The following is a 22,793-nucleotide window of genomic DNA, read 5'->3' on the forward strand; positions in this document are numbered from 1 at the left end:
CAAGGGCCAAATTGTGATGGCTAGACGACTGGGTCAGAGCGTCTCCAAAACTGCAGCTCTTATGGGGTGTTCCCGTTCTGAAGTGGTCAGTACCTATCAAAAGTGGTCCAAGGAAGGAAAAGCGGTGAACCGGCGACAGGGTCATGGGCGGCCAAGGCTCACTGATGCACATGGGGAGCGAAGGCTGGCCTGTGTGGTCCGATCCAACAGACGAGCTACTGTAGCTCAAATTGCTGAAAAAGTGAATGCTGGTTCTGATAGAAAGGTATCAGAACACACAGTGCATCGCAGTTTGTTGCGTATGGGGCTGCGTAGCCGCAGACCAGTCAGGGTGCCCATGCTGACCCCTGTCCACTGCCGAAAGCGCCTACAATGGGCACGTGAGCATCAGAACTGGACCACGGAGCAATGGAAGAAGGTGGCCTGGCATGATGAATCACGAGTTCAAGGTGTTGACTTGGCCTCCAAATTCCCCAGATCTCAATCCAATCGAGCATCTGTGGGATGTGCTGGACAAACAAGTCCGATCCATGGAGGCCCCACTTCGCAACTTACAGGACTTAAAGGATCTGCTGCTAACGTCTTGGTGCCAGATACCACAGCACACCTTCAGAGGTCTAGTGGAGTCCATGCCTCGACGGGTCAGGGCTGTTTTGGCGGCAAAAGGGGGACTTACACAATATTAGGCAGGTGGTCATAATGTTATGGCTGATTGGTGTATATGGTTGGGTATCTGGTTGGGCAAGCCAGTACACATCCAGTGTATGAGGTTTGTGCGCTGCACATTGGGTGGATTAAATATATAAATACATAAATAAAATAATCCGTTAAAGGCAGACTTGCACAATGTAGTGGATACATTTAGGATTGGAAACAAATAAAATCTTTAAAAAATAATCTGAACAGATAATCTAGGGGGTGGTCAACGTTTTGCCTTATCCCAGGCACATTATACAAATGTGGAAGTGATAACTACACGTTACATTGACACACACACACACACACAGCCGGACATATTACAAAGGTGTACTGTATTTATGTATGGAAATGCAATTTAGACAAATGTACAAATGTAAATATATGTGTAACATGATCAAATATTTAACATGTATGTGTAAACACTGAACACTGTTTTTTTCATTAAATATTTTGTCAGTGTGGCCACAGTGCACACATTCTTTGGAGAGATATGACGAGTGCGCAGGTGCACTGCACTGCAGGGTCTACTGTCAGTGCTGCACCTTGAGACACTGAGACACAGAGCATAAAGTTTGTACTTATTGCTTTTGACAGTAGATGGCATCGAGTGATATTAAAATTATGTACTTTGTACTGATGTACTCATCACTGTTCATTGTCAAGTGATGATAATACAAATTGTAATAGGCGTTTATAACACAGCATCAAGTCCAGCAGTGGTGTGTTTGGGGGGCACAATGCCATGGCTCCCCGCTTGGGACTCGACCCCGCAGCTCAGACACTCAGAGCTCCGAAACTGTGTTACACCCACTAGGCCAATCAGATAGATATGAGTGGGTGGCTTAACACTGTACTTATTAACTCGGAAGGTTATGTAATTTGTAATGTGCTCATATTACAAGTGATGTTCAGTGGGCAAAAGCTACTTAAAACATGTTTGCGCTCCACTATGACAGAGGAAAGTCTTTATGGGCTGCGCACCTGTACATTAGGACTCAAACTGATGCCCAAGTTCATCAATAACATCAACAGATGTCACAACAGGAGACTTGCATTCACATAGAAACTCCAACATAGTAGCGGAAACAGCTGATTTCCAACATTGTGGCAACGTTGTGTGTTAAGGGTAAGGGCTTCTGCCAATAATAATAATAATAATAATAATAATAATATTATTATTATTATTATTATTAACTACACAGCTTTCATCAATGGCGGCTTCGGTTTTTATTTTATATTTTTTTCTTCTACTCATATACCGCTATGCAGTATAGGCTTGCAGTGTTGTGTCAGCGAGGAGATTAATGCTGTGGATTCACAGCACGGAGCACCAGATCCCTGTGTTTCTCTGCTTTATTGACCCATGGCTGCTTCTCGCAGCCCGTCCTGCTCTTCCGCCTCCGGTTTCTCTTCAGTTTCAGACACTGTGATTGGCTCCGGTGCCTCTCGCGTTAACTCTTTTTGACAAGGTGTTAACTGCATTGTCAGGTGAATACTCTCACACCTTAAAATTCCTGCAATGCTGACAGTATGCTGTTGTCAAAAAATATGAAAAAAAATAGTAATGGTCATGGTACCCATTGAACAAACCCAAATAGCTTAGCCTTAACACATGGACCATTGGACAATTAGCACATGCCCTGTGGACCATTGCATTGCAGGGAGAGGAAATCCCATTACTTTTGATAATATAGGTTTTAAAATAGAGAGTTGCATATCCAATCCTATCAAAGGACAGAGTGATGGTTCTGCACTCAATAACACCTGCTATTGTCTTTCAATATGTGAAGGCATCACAGATTTAGTGACATGCTATCATCAGTATAGTGCAGTGGAAAGGAATGACAAAGGACAAGATCCTTTGATCACAAAAACTGACCAAAGAAATGGTATTCAGGTAACAAGTAGGACCTTAAACCTTAACAAACCTTAATGACAAGCAACTGTTTCTAGTATAAGACATTTTAGCAGGGATCTGTGAGAAAGCCTATAGAACATGCTCTGACAAAAGTAATTCCCCCTGTAGTTAAAGCTGTCAAAGAACAGATTATGACTATGGGCCAGTTGAGCCACATTCTCAATGTTCCCAATGAGACTGAACTTCTTTTTAATTAAAATAATTATCTTTAGTGTTTTTTTTTTTTTTTCAAGCACTCTCCATACTACTTTTAACTAAGGCTTTGTCGAGACTTTACTTGCTTTGTTGTTATTGAGGCTAATTCTCCTTTCTAGTATTATGTCCCTAGAAGCAGACCAAGCAGGAATAAGCCAGGGAAGAACTAGCTCACTGGATTTGACAGAGTAATGAGTGTAGTCATTGTCTGTTGTGATTCAAAATGCCACCTCAAGCACACCTCCGAGCGGCTAATTCCCAAAGCCTGACCAGAGTCAAATCTGCTACTCCAAAAGGCAGGTCCCTGTACGTGGTGGCAGGGAGGGGGTTGGGTGTTTGAAAGCTCTAAAGGCTAAAGAGTATAACATCACCTACCCCAATTAATTTTATATATCTAGATTTCATCACTAAATTAAACATGAGTTTACCATCATCCACACAACAGAACCAGGTTCAATTGCTACGTCATTATCAGAAAATTAATTCAAATGAATATTTTGGGGGTATTTATTGGTTTTTATAAGATAAGACAGTGTAAAGTCTTAATACAAATAATAAAAATAGGGTAAGAGGTTAAGGCTATAACATCAGTGAATACCGTGACTACAATTAGGCATTACAGCTGGAGGTGAAGGTCTGTGTTTATTTTCCAAGCACGGCCACCAGGTTACACCGATCAGCTCTGTTTATTATTCCTACCGCTGAGCAATGCAACTGATGCGATGAGGAGAGATCTCGCATTTATTCATTTATTAGCAGACACCCTTACCTAGTGCGATTTACAGTTCTCAAAAATATTACATAATAGCGTAAACAAAATAAATGTAAAATACATCAATATGCAGTACAGGGCCTAGATAATGTGAACTCAAAACAAGGGCAAAATACAGTGCAGAATTACATCCCAATTGTGCGCAGTGGAGCAGTCAAAAATGATCAACATTGCGTTTAGTGTCGATAGTTACTTAATTAATTCATTAATTAACCAGAGATAAACAGCAAGTTTTTTCTATGAATAACAGCAAACAAATAATGTAAATGTCGATGTTTGTTGGAGTGCAATGGGACTCAATTGAATGATGTGTGAATGATGCCTGATTAAGATGTTAATGTCTTTCAGTGTAAAGACATCTTTAAATTCCTTTTCCAGTCTCCAAGTGTCCTACTACGACACGTCACATCCTGAAACACCAAATAGCTTTCCAATGTGGTATTGATAGCAGCAGTATACAGTCCAACTAACACATGAGCACATAAACCAGTTATTATAGGGCCTGCAATCGTTTTTCTTAAAGCTTTCTGGAGAAATTGTTCAGTCAGCTATGCAGAGCTGCCACGTCCTGCAGGATATAACACTTACCCCACTGAAGTCTTTTAATATCCATGTTACTATGCCCCTGAAGGCCGACAGAAATCACAGGTCCAGTCCTCTGACACTGTAGATCAGCTTTCAAAACATATTTTCATATATTACAAGATGTAGCGATTGCAAAACTACTTTGAAATGTTCCAAGTTTTTAGTACCATGGGGAACAATTTCATTAAATTAAATTGAGCAATATACTGTTCTCCCGTTAACACCAGGAGCAATCCAGATTTCACTGCTTCCGTTTAATACAAAGAAGGGCCAACTTTGTTAGATGGCATTTATTTATTAGACACTACAGATTCATTGTTCGCCCACTTCTTAGCCATGATGCTGGCGTCCAGACCATAACAAGTTATTATGAATTAAAACATTGGGAGTAGCTTTACAAGTCCACTGATTTATACTAATGCACAGGATAAAGGCACTAAAAGAGTGACTAAACTCCAGTGGCTTTCCCACAACCCCACCTGTGGCTACTGGACATGCCAGTTAATCTCCAAGCCGGTTCCCACTGAATACAAACCAGCTCAGAGTGGCACTAACCCAGACTTGGTGTAAACATTTGAATTAACACCCAGCTTTTGCTGGACTATTCGGCTTGAATGCTACTGTAGTTTGTGTTTTCTTTCACAATCTGCTTTGTTTTCACACAGCTCCCCAAAGAAATGAAAGTTGAGAACTTGTACTACAGGACTGCCCAATCGAAGGAACACTTTTCTGAAGGTTAAAACACTTGGTTTGGTAACAAGTTCCCATCAAAATGCTAGTTTGTGCTCTTCATATATAAGGATTGTATATTTTAGCCCAGTCACATAAAGTCACACTTGATTCATTAAATCAAGTTAAAAGCTTCTAGATAAGCTTTTAAAATATGACATTTATTCTGTTACTCTGCCACTATGATGTCACCAAAGCAACTGAAAAAAACACTGATTACAATAGTATTATCTTAGATTTACTTTAAAACTAAAGAGAACAGGAAACTGAAAAGACAACTCTTGAACCATAAACTGAAGCACTGGCATTTTAATTAATTTTTTGCTGCTACCAAGTACAATGCATTCATTGTTTTAATGTTGTTCAATACAGCAGTGCTTTACAATACCATGGGGGTTATGGAAAGATAAACAGAATGGAACATCAGCTTGCATTGAAGACACATTCTTCAGTATGTCTAGCTTTTTAAATATTGTCTGAAGCTTACAGTAAGACAATGATGCTCTTTTGATTAGGAATCAGACTAGACTATATTTGTTTACAGGCAGGTATGATAAATGATTGTGCAGCAGCAGTGAAAATGAAATGACAATATTCCAGCTGATGTAGAGATTTCATCACCTAAACATCACCTAAAGTAATTCTCATGAGGCTACACACAGTCAAAGTTTATGCAGTCCAATGTCCTCTATGAAATAGGTGCAACAAAGGATACGTCTGTCAATTTAGGCCAAATACCTAATATGTGGCAGTTAAACTTTAACTTACTAGTTAACCTTTAACATACTTTCAACAATATTTGGAAGCAGCTGAAATTAGGAAAATCTGCATTCTGTATATTGATCTGGAAATAAAGCAACATTTTCCTGCAAAATGTATCACAAAAAAAAATATCCTTGACGTGTCATAAATATTACAAATATTTATTTAACTGCCTAACTAGTTGAACATTTTGTTTGTTATTATTAAAACTGGGATCTAATACTACACATATTGAAAATAGATCAATTCAATAATAACAAAACAACATTTTGTACACATTTTAATATAGCTCTGTGTTTGTTTGAAATACATAATATCCATTGACATATGTTTTCAATATATATTTTGTGACACAAATGTGTTGATTCTTCCACAACCTACATAAACTCAGACACAAATACTTTAGATGCACATACAGTTCCCTTATGCAAATTAACCATAGGAACTTCAAACATTTAACATGGTTTTACTGTAGTATTTTTAAGTGGTATCCCAATGGTACCACACGCCTCCACAGTGCTTTACTACAGAAATAGAATGAAATACCATAATACACATCTCTAAGTCATGTACAACCCAGCATGGTTTACTGATGTTCCAGTGCAGTGAAACGTGATGAAGTCATGCTGAAACATCTGGAAAATCCGTTCAAAACTGTAGTAAACATTCCATTCCAGACTCTTTTACATCTTTCTTGACCACTTACTTTTACTATTTTGAAATCCTAAGGGCTATTTTAGCTGAGAGTTGTTTTATCTAATGATTAATCACAGTACTGCTCTATTTTTCACCAGTTTAACATTTTCACTCTTTCACTGAGGTCACGTACTGTTTGTTAATGTAATAATCTCCAGTCCTAGCCTTTATATTAATTATGCTTGAAAGACTTTAACCTAGATTACCGACAGGCATATACTGTATATGAAATTACCCCACAAACTTCCATCTGACCAATAGTTACCCTACTCACAACATTGAAAGGTGTGGACCTCTTCAAGGAGTGGATTTCTTTTTTCTTTTCAAACAATCAAATTAGTAAATAAAATAATAATAATCCAAAGACACACTACTATACACCGATCAGCCATAACATTATGACCACTGACAGGTGAAGTGAATAACACTGATAATCTCTTTATCATGGCACCTGTCAGTGGGTGGGATATATTAGGCAGCAAGTGAACATTTTGTCCTCAAAGTTGATGTGTTAGAAGCAGGAAAAATGGGCAAGTGTAAGGATCTGAGCGACTCTGACAAGGGCCAAATTGTGATGACTAGACGACTGGGTCAGAGCATCTCCAAAACTGCAGCTCTTGTGCGGTGTTCCCGGTCTGCAGTGGTCAGTACCTATCAAAAGTGGTCCAAGGAAGGAAAAGCGGTGAACCGGCGACAGGGTCATGGGCGGCCAAGGCTCATTGATGCACGTGGGGAGCGAAGGCTGGCCCGTGTGGTCCGATCCAACAGACGAGCTACTGTAGTTCAAATTACTGAAAAAGTGAATGCTGGTTCTGATAGAAAGGTGTCAGAACACACAGTGCATCGCAGTTTGTTGCGTATGGGGCTGCGTAGCCGCAGACCAGTCAGGGTGCCCATGCTGACCCCTGTCCACTGCCGAAAGCACCTACAATGGGCACGTGAGCATCAGAACTGGACCACGGAGCAATGGAAGAAGGTGGTCTGGTCTGATGAATCACGAGTTCAAGGTGTTGACTTGGCCTCCAAATTCCCAAAATTTTCATCAATTTTCAAGCTGACTAATCATGATATCCTTCAGTTTGCAGCAATCATATTAATAACTCTAAAACCTGCCTGCCTGCCACTGGCCCACAAAAATACAGTGTATGTGAACCAGACAGATGTGTATAACAGGGATTAGTTTGCAACATTTGCACCTGTTGTCTCATGGCTGTTTGATGGGGATAAGGAGACAAAGATTAATAGTTACCTATTTTGAAGGGATCAAACGAAGACCAATGTATCCATCGTAATATTATACAGAGCCCAGATGGAAGATGATTCATTTTACTTAAAATGGCAGGCTACATGTTTGAGTTGCATGAACAGAAACAGACTTACCTCCTATTACATGAATTTCCTTGGTGTGGCTTCCAGAGAACAATGTAGATAAGAATCTCATAGATGTCAAACCACAACAACAACAACAACATCAACATGCTTTTTAAATGTCAAAGACGGTGTCATTATTATACCCATTTGGAATAAACTGTCTGTTGCTTTATCAATGAGGAGCATAGTGTTTGCCACTGGTTATGAGAGTTTGCATCTGCTTGAATTTCATATTCATATTCTTAACTTTGTACAGGCAGGAAGGGATAGGTAAAATATCTGTTGTTTGCCTTTTTGTTTGGGTTTCATGCTGGAGGCATTATCAACAGCTACAACTCAAGGTTCATGCCCAGATTGTAACCCTTGAAACCCTTGCATTTTCACCTCGGAACAGGTTTCATTGATTGAGGCCTGTTTGCAGAGCAGGCTGAAGATTGTCTAAAGTGTTGAAACCTGATAACACAATAGCTCAAAGAACCAATCCAAAAAACAAAGCGCTAAGTGCTTTAATAATACAGAAACAGGAATCTGTCAACTCTGCCTAAAAGTATTGCCACCAGTGATTTGTTACAGCCTAATACACCCCATTAAAACAGTAAGAACAAAACAACATGGAAAGAAAGACAGAAACTGCATGCCAAACTGAACACAATCCATCTCGGTTTAGGGCAGTCTACTTGTATCTTTAGAAATCAACATGTGTGTGAATGTAATTCAGTTATGTATCAAAATAAATCCTAGTTGAAATGTGTGTCTGCTATGCATTTAAACCTCATAAACCGAGGACCTAACAACATGATTGGTTTGGTTTAAATTCCGACATCTGCTTTAAAAGGTCTTCATCCAAGCAACCATGAAAGCCTGCCAATTGAGAGAAAGCTTCCAGGGGAGTAAATTAGTTCAACAATTTAATCATGAAGATGGCAACTGTTTTCAGAAACAAACAAAAAGGTCTAAGACGTACAGGCATTCCATATTGCACTTCCTTTTGTTTCCAGACAATGAAGCAATTTGCCTGATATACTTCAGCCATCGTTTGTGTACATCTCCAATACAGAAAATGCAGAACACTTCAAAGGGGACACGTTTTGCTATATTCACAAGAAAAATATTAATAGATGACTGAAATATTTGCCATCATCAGATGAGTTTGAATAATTGTCACAGCACTACAGATAATGATCTGCAACATGGAAACTGCATGCAAAAAAAACAGGGGTAACATGGTCTGCCACAAGCTTGCTTTTATTCCTCATGGTTTCAAGAACGTCACTGTGTTGCCAAAATGCCTCAAAAGATCAGTTACCCCAAACACATCAAATCAACAAAGACAATCCAAGGACTATCCCTAGTAAGTGCCCCTGCCTTTTCATGATACAAACAAGTCACAAATCTTCATCAGCTTGGCAAGGCAGTGACGTTGCATTGCGTACGGAAATGCGCCTGCTTTTTCTCTTCTATTCACACTGCTCAGGTACCTTAAACGGGAGGATGAAAAGATGCTTTGATTACAAAGACTCATCATAGAATTGAATGCTTAACTGAAACAAAACAAAAAAACCAATACAAAATAAATGAATGTAGCTATAAGATTGGAAGTGCTTGGTGTATTGAAGCATCACTACCGGGGAATTCAGTATAACTTTTATATAACCGATTTTCAAATCAAATTTGAAAAGAAACATAACTGATATAAGCAAATTAATACAAGGCTTGTAATTGGACATATAGTGTTGTCTATATGTTTCTTATTTATTTATCATATTTGACATGAGTAATGACTGCAAAAGGCCTGCTGAAGTAGAGTTAAACTAAGTAGATAGCATGACATATAGATTGTCTGGATCCCTGAGGGATACTTTACATACACCAGGATTACAACCAGTGCCACAGGCACATCTCCAGACAGCCCAGCCACCCTGCTCAAAACAGATTTTGTTCCACCAGGAGCTCTCAATTATTCAATTCATGTTATGATCTTCTCGAGAAGGTGTTCTGAAGATTTTCACATGTGTTTGTTTTTACAGCTGATAACTGAAAACATGTTGATACCTCAAAACATGGAATCAACAGAATATTTTAGAGTCTGGAGAGAAGTGTGAAATCCATGCAGTCAGTCGTTTAATTAGACCAATGAAGGAGCCAAAAACTTGGGCTGGAACAAAAAATAACAGACACTGTATCCCTCCAGGTCTGAAGTCTGACACCCCTGATCTCGAGGAAGGTGTGTGTGACTGAAAATAATATTATTCTTTTTCACACACACATACACATGCAAAAGAGTCTATTAACATCAACACGGTAAAAGCCAACCCCGGTCCCGGACGGCTTTTATTCCAGCCCTGTTAGCTGACTGATTACCTGTTTAAGAGCTGAAAATGTGAGGTCAAAACAAGACACTCATCAGTTCCATTAAGGGTTCAGGGAATATCTTGGTTGGGACAAAAAACAGCAAACACAGGGGTCTGTAGGGACCAGGTGTTGGAAACAACTGCATCAATATGTTGTTATTTCTCTTTTTTTCTATTATATGAGATTAATAGAACAACAATGAATTAAGTGAGCTATTTGTGGGGGCCTTTGGGTCTAGCAACATATAAAGTATAATGCCATTTTACCTTGGCTGAAGTTAAATTATGCCTTATTGTTTTCACTGTGGTTTGGACAACCATCACAAGTCTCTTCAGCCATCTGTTAATGTAAACAGTCTATTGTTTTTCTTCAATTTAAATTAAACAAATCTATTGTGGTGTGCCCAAGTCAAAACATATTTTAATAACGTCAGTAACACTCATCGTTGTTATCTAGAGCAAACGGTTTCTCTATGATCCTGAATGTGGATTGCATGATGGCATCCACTCCTGATTTAGCTTGCAAGTGTTTTGCTTTGAAGCATTTCCACCTGAAAGGGCTCTGGCCGACTTTGTAGTGAGGGGGACGGGGAACCTGTGACTCTTATTATTTCAACATTTACATGGAAACTCAGAAACAAGTTGTGATTTGCTTGCAAGGCAGTGCACTAACAGTACTGCTCCACTCACTCCCATGATTTCTGATGCACCACCTACTGGGAATCCACTGGAGCCAGTACAAGAAGAATACACTTGAATAAACTGGAGACCAGAGACACAGATTGAAGACTCACATCTCAGGTAAGTCTGATTTCTCAGCAAGAACTATCCATAGCAGAATCAGGTGGAGAATCTCAGAAGCCCATGAAAAGGACAACCTCACAGCAAAAGCAGTTCTTCACCTGAATGACCAAGATGCATATTTTCCGTTTCCCACAACTGATTGATGTCAATATACCTTAATATGAAATCTGTACAGTTCTCAGCTGCAGTAACACATGGTCTTCAGCTGCGATGTTTCGATTCCAGCTTTAAATGATGCAGTGCATGTATTGAATTCGTGTCACTATAGACGCGTGGTTTGCACTGACAGTACTGTAAATATATGGATTATGCCCCCCCTTAAAAAAAAAAAGTTTTCTTTCGGTGTTGTCTGACTCTGTATTAATGGTCTGGAGCTTCACTGTTAATCTATTGGTATCTAATACCATTAGGATACTAGCAGGGCTGGTCTAACATCAATCTGTTGCCTTGTTTTACCCGGAACTGCAGTGAAAGACGTGCATACTACTACTACTACTACTACTACTACTACTACTACTACTACTACTACTAATAATAATAATAATAATAATAATAATAATAATAATAATAAAGCACGCGGGAAGTGCCCTATATTAAGCCCAGTATTATATGTATATACATTTTAATTCAGCACATCAAAAGACCTTTTTCATACATACCAGCTGGCAGCACATCATTTCACCAGTGACAACTGCATGTACTTTCTTTGCAAACGGAGTTACTGCAGACCACTCACCCTGACATGACATCGCTGTAAAGCATCACGTCTTCTCACTGCAACAAAAGCAGCAGCACTCCGGTTAGCACTTTCATCCTGTACAAATCCCGACAAACAGATAACAAGTTTCAGCCTCCAACAAAATGGTCAAATTCCCGAGCTGCTGCGCTTCTTCCTGGTTATCATGTTGCGCAGCTTCTGCTTTGCTTTTTGACCTAGCTGTTCAACTTGTTTCTCCTTACTGATCTCTGTCCGACATGTAAACAGGGCATGATTTTCACTGCAGATCACGACCAAACTTCATATTTTCCAGATGCAATTCTTATGTTTTGAAAGGTCCAGAAGCAGGTAGGCAAATCCCTGTCCCACACTCACCATTGGGATAGGGAATGGGAATGGACGACCAGCTCCAATCACAGGCGTGTGGAGGCGGAGGCTGACGGAGCCGAGGGTCGCCATTCGCGTTGTCAGGTAGGAGAGGCGTGGTTGCATTTGCCCTACATTGTTACATAACCAGACAAGGGCTGACATATCTGTTAACCCTTATGATAAAGCCCACAGCAGGATAATGAATTAGGCTTTTTCATGTACAGGCAGTGACTCATAATAATAATAATAATAATAATAATAATAATAATAATAATAATAATAATAATAATAATGTATCTTTCGCTTCCACCAGTTGGTCCCTTAATAGTGATTAGGTTTAATGTTTACTTCCTTTTTCATTTTCCAATTGCTTGTCTGACATGTCACAACTTTCTGTCTCAAAACCCGGTTCCTGGAAGACCATATCATCTGGTTTTTGTTCCAACTGGTGCTCCAGCTTACATTTTTTAACCTAGTTCTTTTATCACTTGGATTTATATGATATTTTTGTAAGGTCTTTACAGATGTGGCATTGAATCCATACATTGAAGGTACACTATCTGCAACATAATTTGCAGCATGTAGAGAATTCTTAAGTCATCCACTTAATGAATCAGATCAATTATGGGATTTCAGTAGGAATAGACACCGGCTCTAGTGGAGACCCCTGCACAGAAGCAATGTGCTTCAGAGACAGTCCTCAAGGGTCACAGTATAGAAGGTTTTATTGGCCTCTTTAAATCACCACCTATATTAGATTTTGGAAAGAGGTTATAATCAGTTTAACTAATGAAAAGCTCAGGTGGAATGAAAAGCAGAAGTGTTCCAAATTTCAAAGACTGGATTTAAAAAGCACCACCCCGGTACTTGGCAGACTCAGCAGCAGGTTAAATATGAGATGATGTGAGTGCATCAAGGAGGAGATAGCAGACAGCCTGGAAGAGATGTGAGAGGGGGTGAGAGGATCAGAAGAGGTAAAGGAAAGGAAGATCTGGGCATTATCTGCATAAAAGTGGAACGAGAACCCATGGGATTCGATGAGGGGGCCCAGAGAGTGGGCAAAGAGACAGGAGAACAGGGGCCAAGGACAGATCCTTGGGGTACACCTACTAAGACAGGTTGAGGTGTGCATGAAGAACTATGCTATGTCACCTGGTAGGTGTGGCTGTTGAGGTAGGAGGAGAACCAGGCAAGAGCAATACCAGAAATTGCAAGGTCGGCAAAGGAGAAGAGAAGAATAGCGCTGTAGACATCACAGAGGATTAGGACAGAAGAGGGAGGGCAGAGTTAAGAGGGCCAGTGACAGATCGGAGAGCAGATTCAGTGCAGTGAGCAGAGTGGATTTGTTTTCTTTTTTGTAGAGGGTCGATGCATGAGGGCAATGAAGGAGCAGAGGTGGAGAAGAGTTTGTAGGGTTTATTAGCAAAAGATTCTAAGAGTGATTAGTGAGGAAGACAATGAAGAGACAAGGGAGAGGCAGAGGTTGAGGAAGACTGCAAATAGTGTTTTGTATGCACTTGACTTGTCTTCATGTTTGCAATGATTTTACCAGGCAGTTCCCAGTTCTTTAAATCACTTTATACACTCACCTAAAGGATTATTAGGAACACCTGTTCAATTTTTCATTAATGCAATTATCTAACCAACCAATCACATGGCAGTTGCTTCAATGCATTTAGGGGTGTGGTCCTGGTCAAGACAATCTCCTGAACTCCAAACTGAATGTCTGAATGGGAAAGAAAGGTGATTTAAGCAATTTTGAGCGTGGCATGGTTGTTGGTGCCAGACGGGCCGGTCTGAGTATTTCACAATCTGCTCAGTTACTGGGATTTTCACGCACAACCATTTCTAGGGTTTACAAAGAATGGTGTGAAAAGGGAAAAACATCCAGTATGCGGCAGTCCTGTGGGCGAAAATGCCTTGTTGATGCTAGAGGTCAGAGGAGAATGGGCCGACTGATTCAAGCTGATAGAAGAGCAACTTTGACTGAAATAACCACTCGTTACAACCGAGGTATGCAGCAAAGCATTTGTGAAGCCACAACACGTACAACCTTGAGGCGGATGGGCTACAACAGCAGAAGACCCCACCAGGTACCACTCATCTCCACTACAAATAGGAAAAAGAGGCTACAATTTGCACAAGCTCACCAAAATTGGACAGTTGAAGACTGGAAAAATGTTGCCTGGTCTGATGAGTCTCGATTTCTGTTGAGACATTCAGATGGTAGAGTCAGAATTTGGCGTAAACAGAATGAGAACATGGATCCATCATGCCTTGTTACCACTGTGCAGGCTGGTGGTGGTGGTGTAATGGTGTGGGGGATGTTTTCTTGGCACACTTTAGGCCCCTTAGTGCCAATTGGGCATCGTTTAAATGCCACGGCCTACCTGAGCATTGTTTCTGACCATGTCCATCCCTTTATGACCACCATGTACCCATCCTCTGATGGCTACTTCCAGCAGGATAATGCACCATGTCACAAAGGTCGAATCATTTCAAATTGGTTTCTTGAACATGACAATGAGTTCACTGTACTAAACTGGCCCCCACAGTCACCAGATCTCAACCCAATAGAGCATCTTTGGGATGTGGTGGAACGGGAGCTTCGTGCCCTGGATGTGCATCCCACAAATCTCCATCAACTGCAAGATGCTATCCTATCAATATGGGCCAACATTTCTAAAGAATGCTTTCAGCACCTTGTTGAATCAATGCCACGTAGAATTAAGGCAGTTCTGAATGCGAAAGGGGGTCAAACACAGTATTAGTATGGTGTTCCTAATAATCCTTTAGGTGAGTGTAGATTAGTATTAGTAATATTATTTTAGCCTTAATAAAAACAGCTTAAAACTATCATAAGTATCAACAACAGTGTTGCTGGGGAGTCTGTTTGCTGAGGATTCTTTGCAACAGGTTTCCAATTAATCATTTTCACTGGAATCATAGTTACTGGATGACAAGCCCGAGATTATACTTGGAGACAGCATGTGATCCATTTTGAAGCTGTTAACAATAGTTGTACTGTTACCAGATAAACTGATCAGGTGGTAAATATTCAACAGGAAAAAGGCGGATTTATCCCGATTTATCCTGCTAAGCACATAAAGGGTTAAAAATACCCCAATGTATGCAGAATAAAGTCTTATTCTTCACAGAGGTCTCAGTGTGGTAATAGCATTAGAACTGTATTTAACAGCTTGACACAACTTTCTCTCCCCACCCTCACATAAAACAGCTCTTTATGACCTCTATATCAGTTTCTATATCTAATTTATTTAGTAATTAATTTCCAACCACATATTATAACAAAAAACACAACAACAACAATAATAATAATATAGGTTTTGGGTTGTTAGAGTTAACAAATAAAGTTCTAACTTATAAAATAATAAAGTCATCATACTAGGTCTGTGACTCTAGAGCAGTTGGAAAAAAATAATATATACCGCCAGTTGACATAAATTAATATTAGGTTTGTGACACTAGTAAACAGTAACATTTAAACAAGAACAACAATAACAAACAATGACCTTTGTTTCTAATAAGGTTCATATCCAGCTGAAAGGATCCTCAGCTTCCCCTCATATAGCCATACAGCCAATTGACATAAATTAATATAAGCCAACAATACCAGAAAACAATAATATTATTTAAACAATTACCTTAATTCCAGTATACACACACACATTGTTGAAAGACTGAACATATTAAAATGGGTCTGACATATTACAAGAAGAACAGATCAAAGATGGATGAAAGAAACTATCAGATGGATCCCAAGAATGAAAAAAGACCTAGCAGACGAAATGAAAGAATAAATAATAAACTTTGCAGACATGACATGGAAAAGGGAAGCTATAGATCGAGCAAGTGGAAACATCTTAGGGAGGATCCAGCACTGGATCAATATGGGCTGCTGATAATAATGATAAACAACCACAAGTGAATCTTTACTACGTGGTAGTAAGCCTAAGCAAATGACTAAGCATCAACCACTCAGTGTGTTCTTCACCAGTCTTGGGACTCTTTCAAGGAAGTGTATCCACATTTTTCAAAGTTAGATAATCAGATACACATGGAATATCAGCCAAGCTTCAAAATCTAATTTCTGATATTGCATAATTTTCAGTTAAACATCTTTCAATTAGTAATGAATGAAAAGCTCCAAAAACAATGAACTGAAATTAATTAAAATGCTTCCTTTTGCATAAGGCAGGCAGCTGAATGAATGCCTGTGCTATATCTTAAGTTCCAATATCTAAATAAAAACATTCATTCATGTTGAGCTGCCAAATTGCTCTGTGGATAATCAGAGAGAAAAACAAACAAACAATTAGATAAATGTCCTTTTTCAGTTTGCTAATTGAACGTCCATTTCACCTCACTGGAATCTGCGGGCGTTGCTTCTAGAAGTGCTGTGGAGTTTCACCACCGAACCTAGGCAAAGAAACCTGAATACATTTGTCCCCTCTTCAAACCACATCCTTTATAACACCAATTTTCATCTCATATCTTTCTCGTTCGTCTTTATCACCCTCTTTCGGCCGCAGGGCTGATCATTAAGCAAGCACAGCCTTTTGTAGCTGGTGTTCACTTTTAAATGTCCATCACTTCAGTAAATCTTTGAACACAATGACCATCTCTCTTTTCTATGTGGGATGTGTACAATATATGATAAACGAACATAGGTTTATCTGAACATTCAGTTTTCATTTCTGTATATCACTTTATACATGGTTATTATTATTATTATTATTATTATTATTATTATTATTACTATCACTCACTTCCTTGAGCATAGTTGATATTAGTAGGGCTAAAGACTTTTAGTTTTTATATGCCTCGCCTTTGAAACTCCATTCCATTTTCAATCAGGAATGCTGATGCACTTCATAGTTTAAAATACAATTTGAAAAGATACTTTTTCTTTCTTTCTTTCTTTCTTTCTTTCTTTCTTTCTTTCTTTCTTTCTTTCTTTCTTTCTTCAGCTTATCCCAAAACTGATTGATTGGTGTCAGTGGTTTCTTCTGTGCTTTAAGAATTTTCATTTCACGGCCCTCTGGGGTGCATTCCATGAAGAGTGATCATACCTGAGCGCCGGATGCTTTGTATTGCACCACTCTCTGCACCATTATTATAATTTTTTTTTTTTTTTTGTCTGTAACAGAATGCATGTCTTCAGTTGGTGTGTTGTAACAAGAAATAAATAACCTTGTGTTCAAGCCATCTAACAGGATTAATATGTATACAAGACATGGAACAAAAGTCTTCTTTCGTTTGGTTTCGGAATCACAGTGAGTAAATTATACACTTACTTTTTTGGTGTCACCGTCGTCTACAAAGATACTGATTGGAATAATTTTTTTAATGGAAAGCAGGACTTTTATTTCAATTCTGCTTGACAGGTGAGATGCTAGGGGTACAACTAAAAGTTATATCAGGGTTATTTACTGTAAATTGTCAAGTTATTAATACATACTTGGGTACAGCTCCTACTCAGACAAAAACTTTCTGGCACTCTTAACGATAAGAGGTGTTTCTTTAGCACAGTACATTTACACAAGTCAAGGCTCACACTCCTAAGAAAGGAACCATCTTGAAATTGCAAATTATTTTGAGAAAGAACAGAAGTTAACACATGATTCACTTTCGTCTCGTGAAGCTCTCTAGTGGATTGTGACATTTGAGAGTACAATAGTATAACAGCAAACTACTATTATTTTGTTGGGCTGAAAGCAGGAAGTCTACATTCTCCAAAACTCTGTTTCTTTTTAGATGATGCCTGCAACTTTGCTGACTAAACATTTACTATTGACTGCATTTTGGCTCATCGTCATCTTTAACACCTCCTGCATATTCAGTAATCCCATTTTGTGTTCACTAATGATTTGCAAAGGCAAGGTTAGTATGTGAGTCACCTATAGATTGAAATGACACTAGTGGAAATTGAATGAAATTCAGTGCATTGTCAGGTTTATTTCTCATTACAATTATGTGCTATACAAAATGTATCTTAATCATGTGGGGTTTGCAATGTGGAACAGAAATTATTACAATGTGAAGCTAAATTGATTTTTTTTATCTTAAGACAATGCAACCGTTGGGTTTAAATTAAGATTTTGGGATGTCCTGTTTCCTAATATGTCTTTGACAATCATGTTCTAAAAACATTGTTTATAACAGTTTAACTACATTCCATATTGTAATTTGTATACAAAATACTGGGTATAATTATATGAATGTCTTTTTGTGTGCATATTAATGATTTAGTTATTATTTTTATTTATTTGATGTCCCTTTTTGATGTATATTTATTGATTAATTACATGTGATATTGATACTTTACCGTTATCAACTAAACATTTGATTGATTGTATTCAATTTAGAACAGTATATCTGGTTTGTTTAGAAGAGCGACTAATTGATTAGTGTAACATTTTGATGAGGGGATACAGGTGTGTGGCATTGATTACAGCTGTATGAAGAGTGTCTCTTTGTCTATTTGTTAACACTGAAGAAAGTCATGATGCGACTGAAACATTTGCACTTTCTTGGACTTGCACTTTTGATCTGAATATCTGTCTAAAGATCAATTAAAAACATCACTCTGTTTCCTGCTTTTTTATACAGAGAGTGACTCCTTTTTCTCTTTAACTTTTGATTTTTTTAAAGGACTCTTGCACCTGTACTAAACAATTGTTGTTCTTCTTATGGGCGCTGTAACTTCTTTGAGGCTATTTCAGGTTTATAAAGGAAAACTAGAAAACACAGTGACCTAATTTCAAGTTAGAGGCAGTTCATCACCCTTAAATCGAACCGCATGAGCCCAAACTTATGACCACAAAGGTATTCCACTGTACTTTCCGATCCCCCCCAAAATGTGCATCTCAGCACCTTATTGGCACCTTAATCAGCATCTCTGCATGTCATGGTTCCTGTGATACGAAATTGAACTATTATTACACTGTTCATCTTTATGACTTTGAAAATGTTCCAAGTAAGACGGTCACACACCATCGTCTTAATTATGATGGTATGCAGAATTAATCAGACACGGCTGATTACTTCTAACATGCAATGACCTAACAAGTGAGGCATCAGTGTTGCTACATGCCTACAAGTGTCTGACTGTATAGATGTTATTGCACAGTGCACGCATCAGACCAGTCCAGACATGTACAAATGTTGGTGAGCATTCCATTCCTTGCTTTTCCTCACCCATACCTCTGACAACCTAAACAACTTAGGTCCCTGAAACAGGCAAATGGCTTCTGAAATATGCATGCAAATTCTGTTCTTTCAAGCCACCCAGGTGGGGACTATGTTTAAGTGGTAGTCCCGTCCCAACTGTAAAGAGTTTTTAGATGTCTTGGGATGAAAGGTGCTATATAATTCCAAATGATGCTTATTCATTTGGGAGAATTTGTGCACTTTGAAAATATGTTAAAAAAGAACTGCACCACTTGCAGTATGGGACGTCTAATGTACTTCTAATGTAGATTGATTGGATCAATCATCCTTCTCTCTTATTTCTGCAGAAACAAATATTACTGGAATTGTACTATAAATCAGTCCTTTGCCAATCAATCAACTATAAATACTTAGTACTACAGCAAATTTTCTGAACCAAACTTCTGAACCAAATAGCTAATTAGAAACTAATGTTGATGCTTACTTACAACACACACACAAAACATTAAGCAAATAATCTAACTGCTTATGTATTTCAACTTCCTTATCATTCCCTATGCAGTATAAAAAGACGTGAAGTTCGTTCGCAGGGTTGGCCCACCAAGTTGGTTTGGTGATTCATCTCCCTTTCCACATCCAGCCTGCTTTCTGCAATTCCTGTCTCCAGCAGGCCTTGTATGTTGGAAGCCACTGAAACATCCCAGAATAGTCATCTAGTGTGAGAACAAATGAACTACATTGAACATACCAATTTAGAGCATAATGAAGTCCAACCACATTAGAAAGATAGAAAACAAATGCAGCTACACAGGCATTCCAAAGCAGGAGCATTGTTACTCTTGACATTAATGCCCGATGGCATCAAGTCAATTGTGCTTTAACACGCAGCTTCAGACAGATATCCTTCACTTGCATAATACGAATGGATTTGTTCCTAGTGAATGTGTTAATGGAAATACACAACCGCCAAAAACAGGCAAAGAAAAAAAAAGTTATGTTTGATACAAATTTTCAAAGTCAAATTTTCACCCCATTCATATTATTATTATTATTATTAATATTATTATTATATTTCTTAGCAGATGCCCTTATCCAGAGCAATTTACAAATATTATATTAAAAAAAATATCTGATATGGACACTTCAGCAATTAGCTAAAGTAACTTGCTCGAGGGTATAACATCAGTGCCCCTCACATGGGATTTAACGACCCTCTGGTCAGGAGTCCAGAGCCCTAACTACTACTCCACAATTAAACCATTACCATGAGTTTTTCCATTTATATCTCACAATCAATTAGCATAGTAAACCAGCCACATTTTAAACTAGTATTTTCAACCAGTTATCTATACAAATAACTGACATTTTCTCCATCCACTGAATGCTAACAGCACAGCAATGGATATACACTCTACACGGACGTGGCTGAACGTATTGGTACCCTTCCACTTTTTAAAACAAAAACTCAATTTTCTCTGAAGTAATTGACAAAAGTATTTGGGATCCACCATTCTTTATTTCACAATAGAACAGAAACTTTACTTTTGATTTATGACATAACATCCATCCATCCATTTTCGAAACCACTTATCCTGGTGAGGGTCACGGTGAAGCCGGAGCCGATCCCGGCAGGCATAGAGCGCAAGGCAGGAATACATCCAGGACAGGACACCAGTCCATCGCTGGGCAACACACACACACACACACACACACACACACACACACACAGGGCAATTTAGCATGGCCAATTAACCTACCCGCATATCTTTGGACAGTGGGAGGAAACCAGAGTGCCCGAAGGAAACCCACGCGGACATGGGGAGAACAAGCAAACTCCACACAGACAGGCACCCTGAGCCAGGACCCAAACCTGGGACCCCTGGAGCTGTGAGGCAGCAGTGCTAACCAGCGCTCCACCATGCCACCCTATGACATAACATATTACTTTAAATAGTAAAACAAATTAAAATGGCACGGACAAAAATATTGGGACCCTTAACCTAATATTTAGTTGCATAGCCCTTACAGACAATAACTGCAATCAAGCACTGTCTGTATCTCTGAATAAGATTTCTACACTTCTCGACTGGTAGTTTGGCCCACTCTTCTTGAGCAGACCGCTCCAGTTCTCAGGTTTGATGGGTGCCTTTTCCCAACTGAGAGTTACAGCTCTTTCCACAGATGTCAATGGGATTTAGATCAGGACTCATAGAAGACCACTTCGGAACGGTCTAATGATTTCTTCTCATCCATTCTTGGGTGTTTTTTGAGGTATGTTTTGGGTCATTATCCTGCTGAAAGACCCATGACCTATGACTGAGAGACAGCTTTCTGACACTGGGCTGTACATTTCGCTTCAAAATGCATTGATAATCTTTTGATTTCATCATGCCCTGCACAGATTCAAGGCACCCAGTGCCAGAGGCAGCAAGCAACCCCAAACATCACTGAGCCTCTGCCGTGTTTCATGGTAGGGATGGTGTTCTTTTCTTTGGAAGCTTCATTTTTTTCCTGTAAACATGGAGTTGTTATGATTTGCCAAAAAGCTTTACTTTTTTTTCGTCTGTCCAAAAGCTATTCTCCCAGAAGGACTGTGGCTGTAAGAATTCAGTTCTTTTCACAGTTTTTTGCTTTGTTCCAAAGACATGCATATATGGATGACAAAAGATCTTTTAATTTCAATACTTTTCAGGGCAAATGGTGCATTATTTGAATAAAATGCAAGGGTACCAATACTTTTGGCCATATCTGTATATTTAGAAAATGCAAGGATTACCTTTAGTCATAATTTCCCTTTAATGTTAATGACACAGTGCGTGTAAAAAAGGCAAGGGGAGATTGTTTTTGTCTTCTGCTCATCAATTATCTGAAATCATGAAAGGGAAACTATTGAGCCCCAAAATTGACCTAAAGAAATAATACCCCCACCTAATATTGGAAGGCTTGTTTCTGTGTCAGCGATGCTCATCAGATATCTAATGATGTTAAACAAACAATCTTATTAATGTACAGTATGTTTCTCACAGATAAATCAATCCGGGTGACTAGATTAGAGGATTTAGGTCAGGACTGCAGCCATGTCAGTTAAAGCCACTCTGCAATCTATGCCAGATTACTGTCCTAAAACCTAAAGGAAGCCACAGGGAATCCTTAGAAGGGACTCTAATGAGCTAATGTTCAATGATCATAATGGCTGAGGTACAGAATTTAAGTTAGGAAATGTGATGCCATACAGCTGCTTTTAAACATTGTCCAAGCTTCTCGAATTGTTATTGAATTGTTATTAGAAGTAAAGTTATTATTTTGTTTATTAGGAAGAAATTCTGCCTTGCACCCTATGCCTGCCGGGATCGGCTCTGGCTTCTCCTTGACCCTCGCCAGGATAGGCGTTTTTGAAAATGGATGGATGGATGGATGGATAGGAAGAAATCCTGTCCACAAAACGTACACAATCTTTGTGCATTACAGGAAGAGAAAGTCACCATCGGGGGTGGGTGGTGGTGGTGTATTATCGCAAATGGTTGAGGTTTCTGTGGCACGACCCATGGATTATCACTGGTATGCTGAGTTGTACCACTGCTTGAAATCTTTGCCTCACTTGGCCAGTGGCACAGCCTGTACACCATAGGG

At 39.1% G+C, this 22,793-nt stretch overlaps 1 protein-coding gene across 2 annotated transcripts in view; it reads right to left on the reverse strand.

The window, feature by feature from the left end:
• nr1i2 (nuclear receptor subfamily 1, group I, member 2) overlaps positions 1 to 12,001 on the reverse strand; it is a 52,900-nt gene extending 40,899 nt beyond the window's left edge. For both annotated transcript variants that reach the window (XM_066706890.1, XM_066706891.1), the window contains exon 1: positions 11,619 to 12,001. In XM_066706890.1, the coding sequence (XP_066562987.1) occupies positions 11,619 to 11,631 (13 nt within the window). In that variant the 5' untranslated portion in view covers positions 11,632 to 12,001. The remainder of the gene's footprint in view (positions 1 to 11,618) is intronic.
• Positions 12,002 to 22,793: the final 10,792 nt, after the last annotated feature.

The sequence above is a fragment of the Amia ocellicauda genome, chromosome 6, assembly GCF_036373705.1.
Source record: "Amia ocellicauda isolate fAmiCal2 chromosome 6, fAmiCal2.hap1, whole genome shotgun sequence".
Classification (NCBI taxonomy): domain Eukaryota; kingdom Metazoa; phylum Chordata; class Actinopteri; order Amiiformes; family Amiidae; genus Amia; species Amia ocellicauda.